The 19,818-nt window shown below is 47.7% G+C and overlaps 2 protein-coding genes across 7 annotated transcripts in view; both read left to right on the top strand.

Moving 5' to 3' along the window:
- The window catches only part of LOC147012657 (lysosomal-associated transmembrane protein 4A-like), a 31,456-nt gene extending 27,213 nt beyond the window's left edge, over positions 1 to 4,243 (top strand). For both annotated transcript variants that reach the window (XM_085853712.1, XM_085853711.1), the window contains exon 7: positions 3,604 to 4,243. In XM_085853712.1, the coding sequence (XP_085709838.1) occupies positions 3,604 to 3,678 (75 nt within the window). In that variant the 3' untranslated portion in view covers positions 3,679 to 4,243. The remainder of the gene's footprint in view (positions 1 to 3,603) is intronic.
- Positions 4,244 to 12,170: 7,927 nt separating this feature from the next.
- MATN2 (matrilin 2) overlaps positions 12,171 to 19,818 on the top strand; it is a 46,373-nt gene continuing 38,725 nt past the window's right edge. For 2 of the 5 annotated variants that reach the window (XM_085853707.1, XM_085853702.1), the window contains exons 1-3: positions 12,171 to 12,764; positions 17,912 to 17,998; positions 18,447 to 19,818. The exon at positions 18,447 to 19,818 is cut by the window's right edge. The gene's annotated coding sequence lies outside the window, so the exon portion shown is untranslated. Of the gene's footprint in view, positions 12,765 to 13,045; positions 13,195 to 17,911; positions 17,999 to 18,446 lie in introns of those variants that run through there. The other 3 variants (XM_085853703.1, XM_085853705.1, XM_085853706.1) reach the window with 3 other exon arrangements.

The raw sequence follows: 19,818 nt of genomic DNA, 5'->3' as shown, positions 1-19,818 counted from the left end.
GCTGATGCACAACGATTCGAATCATAACTGCCGTAGAAATGGAAGTGACAACATCGCGGTCACACCTTGGCGATCTTGCCAGCGTATGCCGACCTAAGAAAAATGTGTCTAAAACGTTGGGGCACGTCAAATACGGGATGAGTAAGTTTGGTATACGTGAGTAGAACGCTAAAGTACGCTATCATACGTCGTAGTAAGTAGAGGTACGTCGAGAAATTTTAAGCATGTTCAAAATTTTTGGACGTACTCGGCGTATGACACACGTTCCGCATGCGATGGGGATAAGTTTTACACACGTCCACAAACGCTACTTATAAGCTACTCATAAGTCGAAACACGTCGCGGTAATGTCTTTTTTACGCGAAACTTATTTCTAACTTGTGTTTGACGTGCTTTGAACCAATTCTTTACGTAGTCCCAACACACATCGACTTATGTAGACGTATTCCAATGACGTCTTCCGGTCGACAAAAAAAAAAAAAATTAACGTGTTTCTAGCTTACCACTGCCATATAAAGACGTGTTCCCAGCGGTTTTGGGAATTGGTATATAAAAATGCTGCTCATAAAAGGGGAACCCAACAGTGTTTTCGAGTCCTTTTTGAGTCGATGTCCATGTCAGCAGTAACAGTATCAGTATTAGTATTAGTAGTAGTTTGTTCATGTTGGCAGTAGTAGGTTGTGGTGGAGACTGCGGGCCTACGGGGAAGGGCATGGTGGTGTCGGAGTGGTCGGAGTGGTCATCGTATCTGCAAGGGATATAAGGTGTGCGCGCCGCCTGAGGCGTCGTAGGAATGCAGTAGTCGAACGCGGCTTGTGCGTGTGCATACGTAATAAAGGAGAGCCGCTGGGCAGAGTACGCCCGCGCTCGCGCTTGTGCAACACAGCCCAGCTCGACTGTTCCTCTGCTCGTGTCTGCCTGCTAAGCATCTTCCATTCAGTACATTACAGTAGGTGAGTGTGAGGGGGAGGGTGTGGGTTATGATGGATCGTCCTTGCGTCCGCGTGTCCACGGGTAGGAGACATCTTTTCACCATTGTTCGAAGTTCTTCGCGGCTAATATTTTATGGGGCTTTTTCAACAATGAGCTATAGCTTGTTTTTACGATTTAGGTCTATTCATAACGGGTTGGACAAATGCACAATGAACTAATAATGTGCATAGAGCGCTTTGATTACTTATAGATACGATATACCAACGAATAATTATCGTGTAGCCGGCGTTCACAAACTATGCCCAACGATAGCCTAACTTATCCATATCGTGCGGCAGTTTATCTTTGCCGGTGACGTAGGGTTTGCTATTCATAGGCTGCCAATCAACGATTTAAATGGCTGCATCTCCACTATTGAAAGTAGACGCTTGCGCTCAACAATTGGATTTTTTTTACACTCAACGACTTTTAAATGGTACCACTCAGCTATTTTCATTGTTTACAATGAACAATTTAAATTGCTGTCACTCGCCTTTGTTTTTTGACGCTGGGGTTTTGAAATTTGAAGCGTTTCTTCTGAACGTGTTAAAACGCTCAAACTCGACTATTTTAAATAGACGCTGCCGATGGACGATTGGAATCATAGCCAAGCTAGACATCGAAGTGTGAACATCCTCGTCAATGCGAAGAAAAGTTTGAAGAATCCTGCAAATAAGTGTCCTGGCCGTGGCCGTGGACGCTGACGCAAGGACGATCCATGATACCGACGTCTTTCAGCCTATGAGTAACTTAAAAGTAACGTCTGTCTGTGTGGCAACGATCGCGTAACGTGCCAACAACAAGTTAATCATAGGTTAGAAATAAGTTTTGGGTGCGCTAAACATTACCTCGGCGTGTCTCAACTTATGATTAACTTACAAGTAGCATGTGTTGACGTCTGTCAACGATCGCAGACCGTGCATACAACTTGTGGCCAGCGTAGCGGAACGTGTGAGTCATACGTCGTGAAATTTCAAGCATGAAAAAATTTGAGGACAACCAAAAAGTACAACGTTTAAAGCCAACGTACAACGACGTATGGCAGTGTTTTTCAGCGTGCTCTCAATGTTATCAAAACTTACCCATAACCTATTCAACGTGTGCCAGCGTTTTAGAAAAAAAATTCAAAAATTGGCATACGTTGGCTAAAACGTCAAGGTGTGACCGGGCCTTTAGCAAGGAATGAATGAACAGTAAAAGATGAGTGGAGGAAATACAGTATCTCAGTTATAAAAGGGTTGAGTGTGGCTATAAAATATTGCAAACAAGTAATGAGGGAAGAGTGGGCTTGAATAGCTTTAGGAAGGTGGTTCCACAAATTTGATAACAGAATGGAGGTATGAAGTAAGCCTGGATTTTGTGCATTTAACCAGGATTCGGGGGGGGGCAGGAGGTTGAACCGTAAGGGCGCATGTGAGTGACCTGGAGGGTCGGAGAGCCGAGAGAGGGAACTCTATCAGAGGAGAGGCGGTAAAACTCTTGGATGATCCAGGCTGGCATTTTAGCTCCGCAGCTACAGAAGATGCACATTGCATTGTATTCCATCCTTCCTGGTGCAGAAGGTGGTGGCATGACCATTAAACCACTCGTTGAACAAGAATTCTGTGCACTGATGTTGGGCCTGGCAATGAGATAATTGTGAAACTCTCCAGATGAAAAGACCTTTGGTCAGCCAAGAGGTTTTTATTGTGGGAGGTTGGTGGTTCAAAGTGGTCATGGTACACTGATACGGATTGGTTCATTGGGTGGAACGAACTCTGCTGGAGACTGGGCTTGTTGCTTGTCCATGAGAACAAGGGTCACGTCATGGTGACCGACTCCAAAAACGACTCCATCGTTACTGTCTCGGTCACGGTGACCAGATGCACAGGTGGCCGACTGAGTAAGTTGAGAGCTGCATGGAGGTCTTCTCCTTCCTGTGAATCCAGTTTGTCGCACAGCCTTCCGGCTCTTTCCCACCGAGGCCTCCAGGAGCGTCCACTGGGAATTGAGGCAGAACTTTTTTCTTTTGGCTTCTCTGTTGTCATTGCCGAGGGACCTTCCCCAAAGGCGTCCGACCCAGATGGAATGCCACCAGAAATTTGTAAATCTGCTTTTATAAATGAGTCGTTTTTATTTATTTAGCGGTGCATAGCCTGGAGCACAGAACTTGATTGAAATGCATTCAGAAGTGTATGGTCTAGTTGAGAGTGCTTTGCATTGAGACTTGTAGAGCAAAATGAAATTGTTTAGCAGTCGGTAACCCAAATAAATGTTATCTTTTCTCTCTTCTTTTTTTTCACCTCGTCAATCAAATATTTTGTAAGCAAAACCGGTGATGCCATTATTGCTTAACAGTGGCTCATTTCAGTTGTGCAAACTATGCAAGCATACCGAAGTGTGTGCATCACTCCACCAGACTACGTGTCTGTCCAAGGCATTCCTCACGCGGATGTAAAATTTGCTCCTCTCGTGGAATAATTTTCATTCATTCATTCATTCGTGTGTGTAAAGCAGTCTCGTTTTGATTTAGCCAAGAACGTGATGCGGTTGTCAAGTTGCAAGTTTGTGTTTGTTTACATTAATTAATTTATTTAAAACAGTATTTTTGTAGGTTTTATTTTATTGTAACCTTCTTATTTATTTTTTCAGCAATTTTTGCCTCCAAGCTACGACACTGCAATTGCCATTCCAAATAAGGTGCCTCCTCCACCTTACTCTGCATAAGGGGTGTCGAGCCGGGCCCTCGGGCACGACCAGAAAATAAAGCACCGAGATTGTCTGCAACCTGCATGCTAAGTAGCCTAGCAACACTTTTTTTTGTTTCTCTCCTTGCAATTTGGTGCCTGAAACATTATCTGAGCTTTTACTAAGGTATTCTAATGGGAGCATCACCTTCCAAGCAAAAAATTTGTAAATTTGCTGGTCATGATTAATATGTAAATGTTATTCCTTTCTTTTATTTTCTTTTCTTTTCATGTAGCTTCGAATCCGCATCAAACTTCATTTATTGTTTTTCCGTGTTTGGTATGCTTTGAAATGTCATATTTTTACAGAATACATTGTGCACTTTTGCTGCATTACATTGTCATTTAAGCAGTCATTAGCGTGAAAAAGCAGGTTGCTTCCCCTTTCCTCTTCTCCCCCCCCCATCCCCACCAATACACTTCATTGTTTTGTTTTTCCATTCCCTTGAAGATTGAGGCAGATAGTCTATTTTGCTATTTGAAATCTGCCAAATACAAAGACCATTGCATGATACATGGAATAAAACGAGTGATTTTTGACAGTTCATTTTAGTGTGTTCTATGGCTCTTAAGTGTGGTGGAATTTTTGTGACTGAGGTCATCTCCACTGGACTGGAGTCAGCTTGATCAGTCCAACTAATTATTTGTGATTTTGACTTTGTCTGGTGTGGTGGGGTTGAGGGCACAAGGGGTTGGGGGAGGGGTGTGGCACTGTCAATAAACTTTACTTCAAATGCATTGTTTTAAACCAGGATTTTATTTTTATTTTTATTATTAATTACTTGCAGAGACCTGTGGAAGATCTGCACAATGTAAAATGTGACGAAGCCGTCAACTCTGCCGTCTAACCCTAAAGCTTCAATCCCCTCCCCAATCAAAGCCTTCAAACCCCTTCCTGAACTCAACTCCTCAGCCTCCCCCCCCCACCCCAACCCCCACAGAACTGTCATCTTTGCTCATTCCACTCCCATACCCCCTCAGCATCTCCATATTGATTACTACATACCGTATTTTCTGGTGTATAAACCACACTATCAGCAAAAAAGGTAAAACTTGATGTGGTTAATCTATGGGTATAGGAAAAAAAACGGTCTTAAAAATGATCAATGCTGAATTTCAATTGTATTCCAAATGAACACTTATTATTATTATTTTTTTTTAGCAGTCGGAACTGCTGTTACGCTTAATTCCACCATTTAAATTTTGAAAATCTGTTCAGACGTAGAATTTGTACAGCATTTTACAGGGTGGCCATAAAGTCTGGAAATGTGAGTGAAATAAATATACATTATAAATGGTTTATTGACATAATACATGAAATGTTCAATGCGTTGTCCCTCTATGAGAAATGTGCTGTGCAAAATTGTAATGAACATGGCGCATTAATGCAGCATTTCCATCAATCCCTGCATATGCATCCGTGATGCGTTGCCTCAGATGATTCGTGTGGATTTCACTGAATAAACCTGTGACGTGTTGAAGTGCTCTTATCTGTTGATTTGACTGGCCCTCGTGCCCACTCCGTATCACCGCGTTCGTCTTGTGTCAAGAACACCTTCAAACTATAACAACCATCCATTGGGACCGTACTCTGTTCAGAGCGTTGGTGCTGCCGAAGCAGTCTCCTTGGTTATAGGCTACAACCCTGGACGGGTCGCCACTCCGACACAAGATACCAGCAAGCTGGCGCTCATTTTGGTGACCTCGGAAGGATGACAGGCAGAGTCAACCCTACCTGGTATTAATTCAACGGTAGAGCATGATTTCAACTGAGGACACGAGGATCCTAAGCCCACCCCCTAACCATTAAGCCAACACCAGGCATAAACTGAAACGGAATGACCTGTTTCCAGACCTTATGGCCATCCTGTATTAACCGTGTGCAGAAATTAAATTAAGCCTCGTGGCTGAAAATGCCATTAAACACAAAAGAAGAACACCTGGTCTCGCATCAAAATAATTCTTATTCACACTGGCTCGAGTCTAATAACGGAGTACCCACCTCAAATAAGCTTGCGTGCAATATGATGATCAACACTATTGGTCACGAGAAGAACCGATTCACCATCATGCTCGCCTGCACCACAGATGATGGCAAGCTTCCCATGTATGTCATGTTGAAGAGGAAGACAATGCACAAAGACAAGTTTCCAGCTGGCATCACTGTTCGTGCACAGCAGAAGGGGTGGATAAACAAGGGACTGGTCTAGGATGGTGTGCACGGTCTGGAGTAGTAGGTTGGATGGTGGTCTCTCCCGACGACGGATCATACTCATTCTGGATGCGTTTAGTTGTCACAAGACCGATGACACCAAAACACTGCTCCGTCGAACTAACACAGATCTTGTTGTCCTCCCAGGTGGGATGACCACTCCTGCAGGCCCTCGATGTGTCCATCAATAAGCCGATCAAGGATGGGCTATTGAGTGGGGAGAAGACTTACACCAAGAGCGAGAGGATGAGAAAGGTCGACCTTCCGATGATTGTCAAGGTGTGGGAGGAGATACCGTCGGACATCATCGAGCGAGCATTTCTGAAATGCATCTCCAACAACATCGACAGCACAGAGGACGATGACATTTGGGAGGAGGAGGCTGCAAATGACGGTGACAGTGACGGGGATTTGCTCTACCCTGATTCGGACAAGGAGTTCCGTGCAGTCTTCGACGAAAGCAGTGATAAGGATTTCCTCAGGTTGAGCTGAAAAGCTTCATCAAACCTAAACGGCCATTTTTAGGGCCACAAATGCCTAACAAATATGTATGATACCGGTATGCATCCCTTTTCTCAAATAAGAAAGGACAAAAAAAACACAAAAAACTTTGGTATCCTTAACTCTCTCTTCAACTTCTTAGAAATGAGAATAAGACTGTTAGACGACTTTACGTGGACATGGGAGTAAGCATGTTGATACCTCCATCACAAACAAAGTTGATGTACAAACGTATTTCGATCTCGATCAGAAAATAAAATGATCAATATATTCATTTCGTCTGAGGGTGGAACAGGTACTTCTTCCAGCCTGTTGTTGGTTTAATAGCTAGATCTTATCTTAGGGTCTTGAGTTTCAGCCCCTGTTGTGCTGTTGAATTAAAATAATACCAGGCAGCCTGATTCGGCCTCTCATCCTTCCGAGGTCGGTGAAATGAGTACCAGCTTGCTCGTGACAAGGGGCATTGCATCAGTGGTACATCTGGGCTCCCAGAAAATGATGCAGCCAAGCACCCACAGGCATATCTCTTCATTCCCACATCAAACTGACTCACTCGCTGATATACACTAAATGTTAAGCACCTTCATGGTGGGGTACAAAGCTGAATTTTTTGCATTCTGATACAACTCGAGTCAGTCCCAGGAAAAAAATCACAAAATCGAAACAATTCCATAAATGGAAATATTGTGAATAAGTCGGCCGGTGCAGACTGCCCACTGCAGGTCACGTAATCCAAGACGAATAAGCTTACACTGTAACTGGTTGCTAGGAAAATACAAGTGCCTCTTCTGCCCCTTACCTTATAATAACTTTTATAATTTATTTTTATAATTCATTCCCTACTTATTTATTTAAAGGTGCTCAAACAGAAGGATACACAAGGAAATTTGATGCAGGAGGAGGCCATTTGGTCCATCAAGCCGATGCTACATCATCACAATTTAATCTACACAACACTGGACTGAGGACTCGGTCAACAATGGTGGTGGGAATTATATCAACAAACCTGCTGTTTGAAACTACTGGATGACCATGGTGATAAATGTGGTAAACCACCAAACCAACCAATGGAGAGTAAGAAGAGCATGAGATGAGTTGATCTATACTTGGTGATGCTCATGAGCAAAAGAAGGATCAGCAATGTGGGCTCATAGAATAACAATGAGAACTAGGACGGCATTTGGTAGAGCATGTCCCTCTGCCAGGCTGAACAGTCATTTTTGTATCGCACCAATAGGCCAGATCTGGATCTGGACCTGAAACAAAATCGAATCACCTAGTTGTTGCCACCTACCCAACTCATCCGCCAAGATTTGTCAGAACTCGTCCACAATGTTTTGACATTGTGGTGTTGTATATCGTTTTTGGCCCCATCACTTAATGGTAATCACCTTTTAAATTGTCATATCCAGACGTGGATTTTCACCAATTCGTCCTTGTCACACACCCCACCTGTGTACCAAGTTTCGTCAAAATCTATCCATAAGTTTTTGAGATATCCTGCTCACAGACAAACAAACGGGTGAAAATATAACCTCCATCCATCTTCGATGGTGGAGATAATGAACGAATGATGGAATTGTCAGTAGCAGACTGAGTCGTGAGATTTAACGTGTACTCGAATCTGAGACCTTACCTACATACCATCAGACTAAAAGATGCAATTTGGTGTTTGTTTTACTGTGATACATTTGGTCGTTACTTATCCAATCTTAACGAAACTTGCCAGGGGGACTAGAGGGGGTTATACGCCGGAGGTTTGGGTTGATGCATTTGCCCCACTACCCAATGGGGTCTTAAGGTGGAGAAACAGCTTATTGTGGTGTTGTGTGGGGCATGAAACCACAAACTACAGTATTCAGTCAATTCTGTTCAATGAATGGTTTCCTTTTTAAACAGTCGCTACTGTTGTTCAACAATGAACCGAAAGACATTTGGAGGAAACCTGATGTCCTTGAAGAATTCTCTGCTCGAGTTCCCATAGATGAGCCGAGGAACCCTCTCAACTTGCTTGGCCTCGAGGTATGCCACCAGCTCGGCTGCAATGATCTTTATCTAATAAAGGTGCTAAGATGAGTCTTTATGCATGGATGATGTATCGCATTTCCTGTCTGATTTTTTGAGCTATCAGATTTTATGTGAACTGCATATACACTGCATTGCCAAAAGTATGTGGACACCTGCTTGTCCAACATGTCATTCTAAAATCATGGGCATCAACATGGAGTTGGTCCCTCCCTCTTTGCTGCTGTAACAGCCTCCACTCTTCTGGGAAGGCTTTCCAAGAGATGTTGGAACATTGCTGCAGGGATTTGCTTCCATTCAGCCGCAAGCACAATAAGTGAGGTTGGGCAGTTCAGTCTGGCTTGCAGTCGGTGTTCAAATTCATCCCAAAGGTGTGCAATATGGTTGAGATCAGGGCTCTGTGCCAGCCGGTCAAGTTCTTCCACACCGATCTCAACAAACTATTTCTGTATGGACCTCGCTTTGTGCACGGGGGCATTGTCTTGCTGAAACAAGAAAGGTCCTTCCCCAAACTGTTGCCACAAAGTTGGAAGCACAGAATCATCTATTATGTCATTGTATGTCTGTTAAGATTTCCCTTCACTGGAACTAAGGGGCCTAGACAGAACCATGAAAAATAGCCCCAGACCATTATTCCTCCTCCACCAAACTTTACAGTTGGCACTATGCATTCGGGCAGGGAGCGTTCTCCTGGCATCCGCGAAACCCAAATTCGTCCGTTGGACTGCCAGATGGTGAAGCGTGATTCATCACTCCAGATATCATGTTTCCACTGCTCCAGAATCCAATGGCGGTGACTACACCAATCCAGCCGACGCTTGGCATTGCGCTTGGTGATCTTAAGCTTGTGTGTGGTTGCTCAGCCATGGAAACTCATTTCATGAAGCTCTCGAAGAACAGTGCTTGTGCTGATGTTGCTTCCAGTCAGTTTGGAATTCGGTAGTGAGTGTTGCAACTGACGATGGATGATTTTTTTCCGTGTTACACGATTCAGCACTCAGTGGTCCCATTCTGTGAGCTTGTGTGGCCTACCAATTCGTGGCTGAGCTGTTGTTGCTCCAAGACATTTCCACTTCACAATAACAGCACTTACAGTTGACTGGGGAAACTCTAGCAGGGGAGAAATTTGACGAACTGACTTGTTGGAAAGGTGGCATCCTATGACGGTGCCACGTCAAAAGTCACTGAGTTCTTCAGTACGGCCCATTCTACTGCCAATGTTTGTCTATGGAGATTGCATGGTTGTGTGCTTCATTTTATACACCTGTCAGCAATGGGTGGTTGAAATAGCCAAATCCACTAATTAGAACGGGTGTCCACATACTTTTGGAAATGTAGTTTCTGTCATTTATAACTCATGGGTGAAACTGCAGAACTTTTGAAAAAAACGAAAAATGAGATTTTCTTCGGGGGGGGGGGTGGGGTCTGGGGGTATGCTCCCATGGAAAATTTTGAAAAATTGATGTCAAAATATCCATTTTGGGGATGATCCTCTCCATATTGTACCAAGAAAATATGCGAGAGTGATATTTGGAGAATATATATTTTTTGAAATTTCACCTGAACATTCAATGCTCGTGCCTGGTGTTGGCTTAATGGTTAGTGTGGCGGGCTTGGGATCCTTGCGTCCTGAGTTCAAATCCCGCTAAGCTGTTTAATTATTACCAGGTGGGGTTAACTCGACCTGTCATCCTTCTGATGTCAGCAAAATGAGTGCCAGCATGCTGGTATCCTGTGTCGGAGTGGTGACCCGTCCAGGATTGTGTGCAATAGCCAAGGAGACTGCCGAGGCAGCACCAACGCTCTGCACAGAGTATGGTCCCAATGGATGGATGGATGATCTTGGGTTCGAGCCGCTCTCCTTCTTTTGAATTAACACCAGGCTGGTTCACTCAGCCCGTCATCCTTCTGGGGTTAGCAAAATGAGTAACAGGGGGCACTGCATTAATGTGGCCAGCGGTCGGAGTCGTGAACGTATAAATGACGGGAATACGTCTGAAAGAGTTTTAATGCCACAAGGGAATGGTAAATTGCTGAGGTACTTAGCTGAATAGCCCTCTGGAAGCCGGCAGGCCGGAAGGCGGAAGGCAGGAATGTTAATGAAGGATTCAAGGAGAAATTGACTCCTGACTTCTTCAAACGACCTCCACCAACCTGCATAAGACAACGCGAGATGTGCAAGGTGCCACAAAGGCAAAGAAGGGCTCGTTACACACGAGCCACATGAAGGTGCCAACATTGAGGGAAGAATCGTTGCCAGCGAAACTCCACCATAAGGGTTGCCCTTTTCAGCACAACACCAGGCATAGAAGATCACTGTAGAGTAGAATGCATCTGATAGACACCAACAAATGGCGGTCGTGAGTGGCCAAAACTCCAAGCAGACAGATCTTTAGCGTGGAAGGGAAAGACGTCCGAAGGGTTCGCAATCCGAGTCAATCCTTTATTCCAACCGCGACCCAACACCTCGCTCGTCTCTCTTCCGAGGTTGCCCCCAATTCCGAAAAAACCCCGATCAACCCGAGCTCGAGAATATTTACATACCAGCAAATCCCACCGGTCGCTTTGCTGATGGGGATACTAAGAGTTGGGAGAAAAAGTGGTGTGTGTTGGGGGGGGGGGGAGTGAACAGGTGGAGGGGGGAAGGGAGAGGAGGGAGGGGTGGGGGAAGAGAAGAGTAATTATACATGCCCAAACAGAAATATTTTGTTTTTCACCACTGTATTATATATAAAACCAAGCAGGAGCATTTAAAACCCACGCTATCTACCTGGCAAAGACCTGCTTGCCTGCATGCTCGTACATGTAACGCCATTTGCATCCCTCCGGTCAGCTCATACCAAATCTGATTCATACATGCTACACTCTGGGAAAGCCGTTTTATATTCAAAACTATACAGTCAATCCTAAATATCCCCCTTACCGGGAGGGGTGGGGATGAGGGGAGGAAGCAGAGAGAAGGTAGGGGGAGAGAGGACAAAGGGGAGGGGGGAGAGTGGGAGTAGGGAGAGGGAAGGGGAGTTGTGGAGTGAGGAGAGGGAGGAGGGAGCAAGGAGGGAGGAGTGGTGTGGGGGAGATCGAAGGAGTGTGGAAGGGGGAGAGTGAGCAAGGGAGGGGTGGGGAGAGCGACACCTCACCAAACATCACTGTACACTCCAGGAGGGTGGGGATGAGGGGAGGAAGAAGGGAGGGGGAGGGGGAGAGGGAAGGGAGTTGGGGAGGGAGGAGTGGTGTGAGGGAGATCGAAGGAGTGTGGAAGGGAGGGGTGGGGAGAGCGACACCTCACCAAACATCACTGCACACTCCAGGAGGGTGTGGGCGAGGAGGGAGGGGAAGTGGTGAGGTGGAGGGGGTTGGGGAGGACATAAGCGCGAGGGGAGGGAAAGGGGGTGTCAATTGAAGCAAATTTCTACCGAAGGATAAATAGGAAGTCCCGTCTCGGTGTTGACTCAAACAGTGTTCTCCAGCTATTATAACTTCCCCACGAGGGATTATCCTCACAGGATTCCATTCCGATCGGTGCAAACCCCGCATCCTTTCCCAATTTCCTCCGTATTCTTTTAAACTTAATCCCTCTGTATTTTAATTCCAGTCACAAATTAATACTACAACTACACCATTAATAGAACTAAATGAAATGTTCACAAACACTCATGATGGAAAAGAATATCAATGCCATTCCAACGCCATAACCAGTACAGACGAATCCGCCGGCGAGGAAAGGCGGATAAGTAAATAAGAACAGAGTTCAATTTGTTCGACCACTTTATTAGCGTGGAACGACAATAATCAAACAAGTATTGAACAGGTTGAAACACCCACAACATCCCTGGCTCCGGGTCAGGCTGCGCATGCGCACTGGCACAGGGGACCGTCGATATGTAGAATTACCGTAAAGTACAATGTTCTCTATCTCCCTCCGAGTCTTTATTATGTTAATAGATAAAGGCTGAGAAAATATTAAGTTTAATGAATGAACAAAAGTTGATATCGCCCATCGTGTGACTATTCCATGGAGTAGTCCTTGTGCCAGGCAGGCACGCTGGTCGCTCTGGTGGATCGGCGTTGACCTATCGCTGGTGCTGGTGGTGTCACATCGGGCCCCAGTGGGGATGGGGCTCTCGGGGTTTCAGGGGCCGATGGTGGCGTCTGAAGGATCGCGCGCCTCGGTGTGCCTCGTCCTGGTGCTGCTGGCGTGTCTGAAACGGGTGTCGTCTTGCTCCGGGGTGTGCATACTGACGTCAGTGCCGGCGTGGGCCCCGTTGGCGTCGCAGATGTCACGGGTTCGCTGTCGAGGTCAGGCAGTTGCGGTGTTACAACGGGTACAGGTACAGTGATGCGGGTTGCTAGATCATCATAGATAGACCGGGGTGGCAGCTGGTCATTGCGAACTGGGCTAAACTTGCGCAGGAATTTCCTGTTCCGAAGTGTGACTCTGCCCGAGCCGTCGATCTTGATCACGTATTGGTCGTGTTGGCGTACCTCCACGATACTGCCCATCTTGTCCCATTTTTTTGGGTGGAATCCTGTCTGGTTCTGTACGCGGACTTGGTCCCCTACAGCAAGTGGCGGAAGGCGTTTGGTGTGTTCTGCCCAGGTGTCGGCTGTGCGGATATGAAGTTTGCGGAGGGCCTCCTCCCTCGCTTTCAGGGTCTCATGCCAAGTGTCGTGCGGTCTGTACTTCCCGGGGATAATTGGGATGAAATCGCGTATCGGGCGGCCGAAGACACACATTGCCGGGGAGATCTTCGTGTCAGGGTCAGGCGTGTTACGATATTGTAGTATCGCTCTCTGCACAGCGTCAGTGTCAAGTTCTCCCTGCGGGCTGGTGTTGTCCGTGATACGTCATTTCATTGTCTTAACTCCAATCTCCGCGCGACAGTTGCTGTGAGGGAAGGCCACCGATGACAAGCGGTGGTGTACGCCCCATCTGTGCAGGAATGACCTGGTCTCGGTGGAGGTGAACTCCGGTCCCCCATCCGACGCGAGCTCTTCTGGTGTCCCGTACGTCACGAAGGCGCGACGTAAGTGGTTTATGAGTCCGGCGGCGCCACCCGTCGACTTTGAGATGATCGGCCAGTTCGAGTATCTGTCCACTGTCACAAGGTAGTGTGCACCCCTGTGTACAAAGAAGTCCGAGCACACTGCCTGAAAGGGGTAAACGACCGGAATAGGTGGAGTTGGTGGCGCTCCAGGCTGTGATGGTGCCATCCGGTGGCAGTGTTCGCAGTTTTTCCGAGTGGCGCTGATGTCGGCCGACATGCCTGGCCAGAATACAGAGGATTCTGCGCGGGCGGTCATCATTGATACGCCCTGGTGGGCAGCGTGTAGGGCGCTCAGCACATCGCCGCGGAGTGAGGGTGGTAAGACTACTCGGTCCTTGTATAGGATCACTCCATCTGTCGATGTAATGTTCTCGCGGTACTGGTGATAGTCGCGAATTGTCTCTGGCATCTCGATTTTTGAGTCGGGGATGCTGTTCATTGTCATTCCCTCCAATATGTGCATATCGCCATCGCTGCTGGTGGCTTCCCTGACGCGATCCCATGTTACTGATCGCAATGATTCGAGGCCCGCGGCACACCATGCCAGGTTGTCCTCCTCGACGTCGTCGTCATACTCCGGCTCAGTTTGGCGTAGGAGGGACAGGACGTCGGTGTGCGTGCTTGGTTGGAGGTGGGTCGCTATGGTGGCATTGTCATCTGGAAGGTTCATGAGTGGAGGTCGCGTGGTGCCAACCGGCCTGCGCGACATGGCATCTGCCGCCTTGTTCTTCATGCCCGGGATATGTATGATGCGGAAGCGATAACGCAGGGTCTTCTCCTTGAGGTTCCTGAGGCGGGGGTTGGGTATGTCGTCAAGTGCTCTGTCCGAAAGGAGTTTCAGCAGTGGTTTGTGGTCTACCGCAACGATCAGGTTCTCGCAGCCCAGTACGAAGTAGCGCGCCTTGTCCAAGGCGTCCGCGACTGCGAGAGCCTCGCCCTCTATGGGCGCGTATCTGGATTCTGCCGCGTGTGTAAATCTGCTGCCGACCAGGGTTATTTTCCATCCATCAGTGCAGCAGAATGGTCTAACTGGCACGCATCGGCAGTGCTTTTGAAGCAACCAGAATCCGATTCCCTCCTTCGACCAGTCCGTGGCGATGCATGTTGGCTTAGTTTTGTCAAATATGCGGACACCGTGTTCGATTTCTTGTACGATCACGTCTTTCGACTCGCGGAATATGTCCTCTAACTCCATGGACCACTGGAAGCGTTCTCCACTTTTCAGGAGCTTCCGGAATGGCTGCATTCGTTCGGCCATACTAAAGGCGTATGCCACCTGGTTGACAAGCCCGAACCACGATCTGACGTCGGTGATGTTACGCGGTTGTGGGAAATCGTGGATTGCTTCCAGGTAGCGGCTGCACGGTCACACGTCGGCCATGGTGATGGTGAAGCCCGCGAAGTCCACCGTGGGTGCGCTGAAGACAAACTTCTCCGGGTTGAGGATGATTCCATTCCGGCCGCATATATCCAGCCATTGGACCGCCTGGAAGTAGCTCCCCTCAATCGTGTCTGACCATAGTAGCGTGTCATCTACGCACTTGGTCTTGTTACCAATGTCCGCGACGATCTCATCGTATCGTCGTGAGTAACCGTCCCCCGATGCCATATACCCTTGTGGGGCAGATAGGTACCGGAAGCGCCCCCATGGAGTGATGAAGGTCGTCTTGTGGCGGTCGTCCTCGTGTAGGCGGACGCTATGGTAACCGTTCCATGCGTCGAATACTGTCTTGCGCTTTCCGTGAGGTACGCGTCTCGCCTGGTGGAACGGGGATTGGGTGTGGTGGGTCTCGCGGAACGCATGCTTGTTCAAGGCCTGAAAGTCGACGGTGCATCACGGCTTGCCATTCTTTTTCGCGCAAATTACCATGCGGTGACACCATGTCACCGGCGTACCGACGGGTACTTCCTCCAACACGCCGAGCCGAACGTCCTGGTCGAGGCCTGCTTTTACCTCATCTTGCCAATGTATGGCCACAGAAATGGGAGTGTGATGGGCAACCGGTGTCGCGTTCTCACTGAGCATAAGACGTAGTGGCGGGCCGGTCATTCTCGGTAGTGGCTGGTGTGGGCACGTGTTGAATGTGCTCTGAGCATACATCCTGAGTAAATGTGACTGTAGTGCCTCTCTGTTGGCCTCGGTCGCTGGCATGGGGAGTGTGGTCGGCTTGGTCGGCGGCTCCGAGCGTCGCACAATTCCGAGGTCGTCAGATTCACCTCTCCGAGTGTCGGGAATCTGTCCGAGATCATTCCCAGGTCCATGCAGGCCGCGCGGGAGAGGATTATGCGGTCTGAAGAGTCCGTCACGTACGCGATTTGGCGCGTCTCCAATCTCTGAGCGTCGTTACTGTTACCGGTGAATCTGACTACCACGGCTCTGAGGATACGAATTCCTTTGTTGTTTGCGGCCTTCATGGTCATGGATACAGGTATGAGGTCCTCAGTACTCAGGCCCATTTGTTGGACGACTTTAATGCCGATCAGGCAGCTCTGGCACCCCGTGTCTGCCATAGCGGGTAGGGTTACCACGCGGGTGTGTTTCAGGAGGTTAAAACCCAGCGCTTTGTAATCCTCGCGCTTGTTGGTGAGAGTGAGGTTGACGTATGGCTGCGGGTCGGATATGTGTTTCATCCACTTATCGCACATATCATCGTACAGGTGGTGAGCGAGAGGAAGCGCGTGCATTTCGTCCTCTGTGCTGGCCATGGTGACCGTGCATAGCTCGACGAAGGCTGCCGTCTGCTCGTCGTACATCCCGTCGGTCTCCTTAGATGGGGGTCTTGCCGATCGGCCGCCCAGGCACGCCTTGTCGAGGTGATTCTGGCGGTCACACTTCCGGCACTTTTTACCGTATCCGGGGCACTCGGCGCGTCCGGCGCGCCATTGAGGCGTTTTGCCGTGGCCCACCTCGCCGCAGTAGATGCATACTCCTTCGGGCTTGGCCTTCCGTTTTTCCGGCCTGGCTCCTACTCTGGCGCGGACGTCCTGTCGCCTTCCCCACCGATACGAACTACTGATCGCGTCCGTGCTCTGAGTGTCAAGCAGGCGCGATGCCGAGCGTTTTCCACACTCTTTGGCCTCGATATACTCTATCATGTCCTTTAATGGCATGTCCTGGTTCTTCTCACCGAGTAGGTCAAGTTGTATTGCTTGGTCCGCGATGCCACGGGCAACCACGTTGCGCAATATCTCTTCGGTGAAGTCGTTGACCTGATCGCACCCCGCCTTGGTGCACTTCATTTCATACTTGCACGTGTCCGCCTGCCCCTTGATGCGGGCGTGGAACGACCGGACGGGCTCCTCGTGTCCCTGCCGCATGTTAGACAGGGCCACACGAGCTACCATCGTGTTCTCCGTCCGGACGGCGAGCGCCTTCATGGCGGCGAGGACGTCTTCTTCATCGCTGCCCACGAGGCTCCGACCCGCCGCGCGAGTGAGGTCCTTTCTCAGCTCCTCCTCACAGCACTCCAGTAGCTGCGGGACTATGTCGGGTCCGACAAGCTTAGTACCTGTTTTGTATTCGCCCCAGCGGGTTATGAAGTACGACCTGGCCTCGCCCGTTCCGGCCAGTGCTATGGAGGGACGCTTGAGTTTCTCCATCTTGGCATTCGAGCTCGCCGCCCTGGGGGCGGCGACGTGCACAGTGCCGTGTATACTCAACATGGCCGCCACCACTGCCGCCTCTGCGTGTGTAGCCATATAGTCACAACCCTCGATCGGGCACTCTGCTTCCACCGGCGCCATAGGAACAGTTATTCTGGAGTAAACGTTCTATTTTCGGTGATGCACACGTGTGTAGTGTCCTGGGGGCGAAGATTGGGTACAGAACCCGAGAAATCCAAACTCACTATCGACGTTCTCGTGGTCCGTTTTCACCCAGTCGTGTCCTCCTCAGCACCGACGATCTTTACTCGACTGCATCAAGTTGTTTGATTATAAATAAGAACAGAGTTCAATTTGTTCGACCACTTTATTAGCGTGGAACGACAATAATCAAACAAGTATTGAACAGGTTGAAACACCCACAACATCCCTGGCTCCGGCTCAGGCTGCAAATGCGCACTGGTACAGGGGACCGTCGATATGTAGAAGTACCGTAAAGTACAATGTTCTCTCGTAAGCAACACCGACGGACATACGTCACAGTCACGTAACTTCGCTTGGTCACGTGACCGCCATGTTGGCAAAGGGGAAAACAAACGCAGCACCGATCGCAGACTCACGCACATCGTGGTTTTACTTGCTCGCAAAGCCGAGTGATTCGTTTTTTTTTTTTTCTGTTGATGTATTTCAGATAAATTGTTGATACATCGTGTTCACCCAAGTGTTTATAATGTCATATCAATGTATAGAACATTTGTGAGGTGATGAATCGGCCACAGATATCGAGCCAAATACAGTTAATTGAGCTTGATTCTTGGCCCCACCAGTTCCCCGGTGATCCGTGGATCGACAACCCGAAGGAATGGCCGAACGTGCAATACCGGACGGATACACGTATCTAGTCAAGACACCGGGTCTGTAATTCAATTTTAAACCGAGTTTTAACTGTGTATTATCTAATATTACTCTACTGGAGTGTTCATATATTATTTCAATTATTTATGAACTCCCGAGCTGACGTGGCTAGTTAGTAATAGTTTTCATTGACCTGCCTTGTCTGTACTGTGTGACGGTGAGTCATCTGTGCTAGTTGTGGGTCACTCACTGACCCGGCAAGAATGTCAATGAATGATTAAAATATTGCTCACATTCATGTTCTATAAATTCTGTGTTATCCTGATTTTAATGATGTGTATGACTGTGTGTATGGCTATGTGTATGACTGTGTGTATGACTGTGTGTATGACTGTGTGTATGACTATGTGTATGGCTATGCATATGACTGTGTGTATGACTGTGTGTATGGTTATGTGTATGACTATTGCCCTTTGTGAGTGAGCATGTGTGCCTGTGTGTCTGTAGGTTTTGTAATGATGTAGCAGTGCGTGGCTATTTCTTGTGGCTGCTGAGTCGAAGCGCCTTGGCCTGAGGACAAGACTGTGCGGTGAACTTCAAGGAAAGGCCGACACATTGTCATTGCATTTAGTTTGCAAGTTCTAATCCTATTAATGGCAATCAAGGGCCGAGGAATTAATGTTTTTGCGTGATGTCCCGTTGCTTAATTGCCCTGGTACTGTTTTAATAACTCACCACAGAATATATTTTTCTTTTTAATCTCAGGAGTGTTTACTCATGAGGCAATGAAAAGCTACCTATCATTGGAAGCCCACAAATATTTTTGTCTCTGTTTGGGTGCAGACTGTGCTTCGCAAAAATGTTGGAGGTAGCCATGTTTGAGCCTCCAATATTTGTTTGATCAACCATCAAACTCTAACATTTGATAGAAATTGATGCCAAGATTGATGGCTCTAAGCCACAGAAGTCTCCTCTCTGGTTCAGTAGCCCGACTTGGTATGAGATAAAATGAGAGTTCTGAATTTTTTTGCCTTGTTATTAGTACAACTGAAAATACAGCAACTTTTCGGCATTGTTGCAAACAATAATGTGTAATAAAGGCTACTAAAGAAACAAACTTGTAACAGGTACGAGTCAATTGCCATGCGATAGCGCCAGCGCTACATACACAGGGTGATCCGAGCAAACGAGGTACTTTGTTTTCCCCTTCGCCAGCGTTGGTATGTGGACATTGCATTATGGGTTGGCGAAGTTCCCGGATGTCCGACCCCAAGAATGGGTCATTTCAAAAATACGGATTTCCGTAAAATAAGGAAGGAGTTTCACCGATGATAACTTCAAAGATGTGATTTCTCCTCACCATGGCGTCGAGCATGATGTGCGATATTGCCGCCGATGCCCTTATAGTCCAATTGTGACCTTTATTCGACACACAACCCATTTCACCCCTGTTTAATATTTCCAACAGCGGAATATTTAACTCTTTCCCGTCCCCTATCACGTTATCAATGACTTCACAGAAAACAGCAACAGTATGGCGACTGCATGTCATGGCCCATCACGGTCGCCTATCCAACTCACAATCCCACGAGATATGCGGAAACCCCGTGGAATCGACTCTCAATTTTGACCATGAGAAGCCTGTTTGCGCCAATAAACGACTCAAAACTAATTACCGTTTTGCTGATGCACATCCACCTCTTGTTAAAAGTAAATAATGACGGATTTTTTTTCTTTCTTTCTTTCACAAACGATCTCGTGAGATTCCTGGAACTCCTCAAACAAAGACATTCATAATGACATGGGGTTTTACGGTTACTGGTCGAGTCGTTTGTGAGAAAATCGTCGGAAATAATATCAAGGACCTGCAGAACCGACA

This window comes from Eptatretus burgeri, chromosome 14 (genome assembly GCF_056783735.1).
Source record: "Eptatretus burgeri isolate ZD-2024b chromosome 14, Ebu_testis_v1, whole genome shotgun sequence".
Classification (NCBI taxonomy): Eukaryota; Metazoa; Chordata; class Myxini; order Myxiniformes; family Myxinidae; genus Eptatretus; species Eptatretus burgeri.
This window is presented reverse-complemented; position numbering and strand designations above follow the sequence as displayed.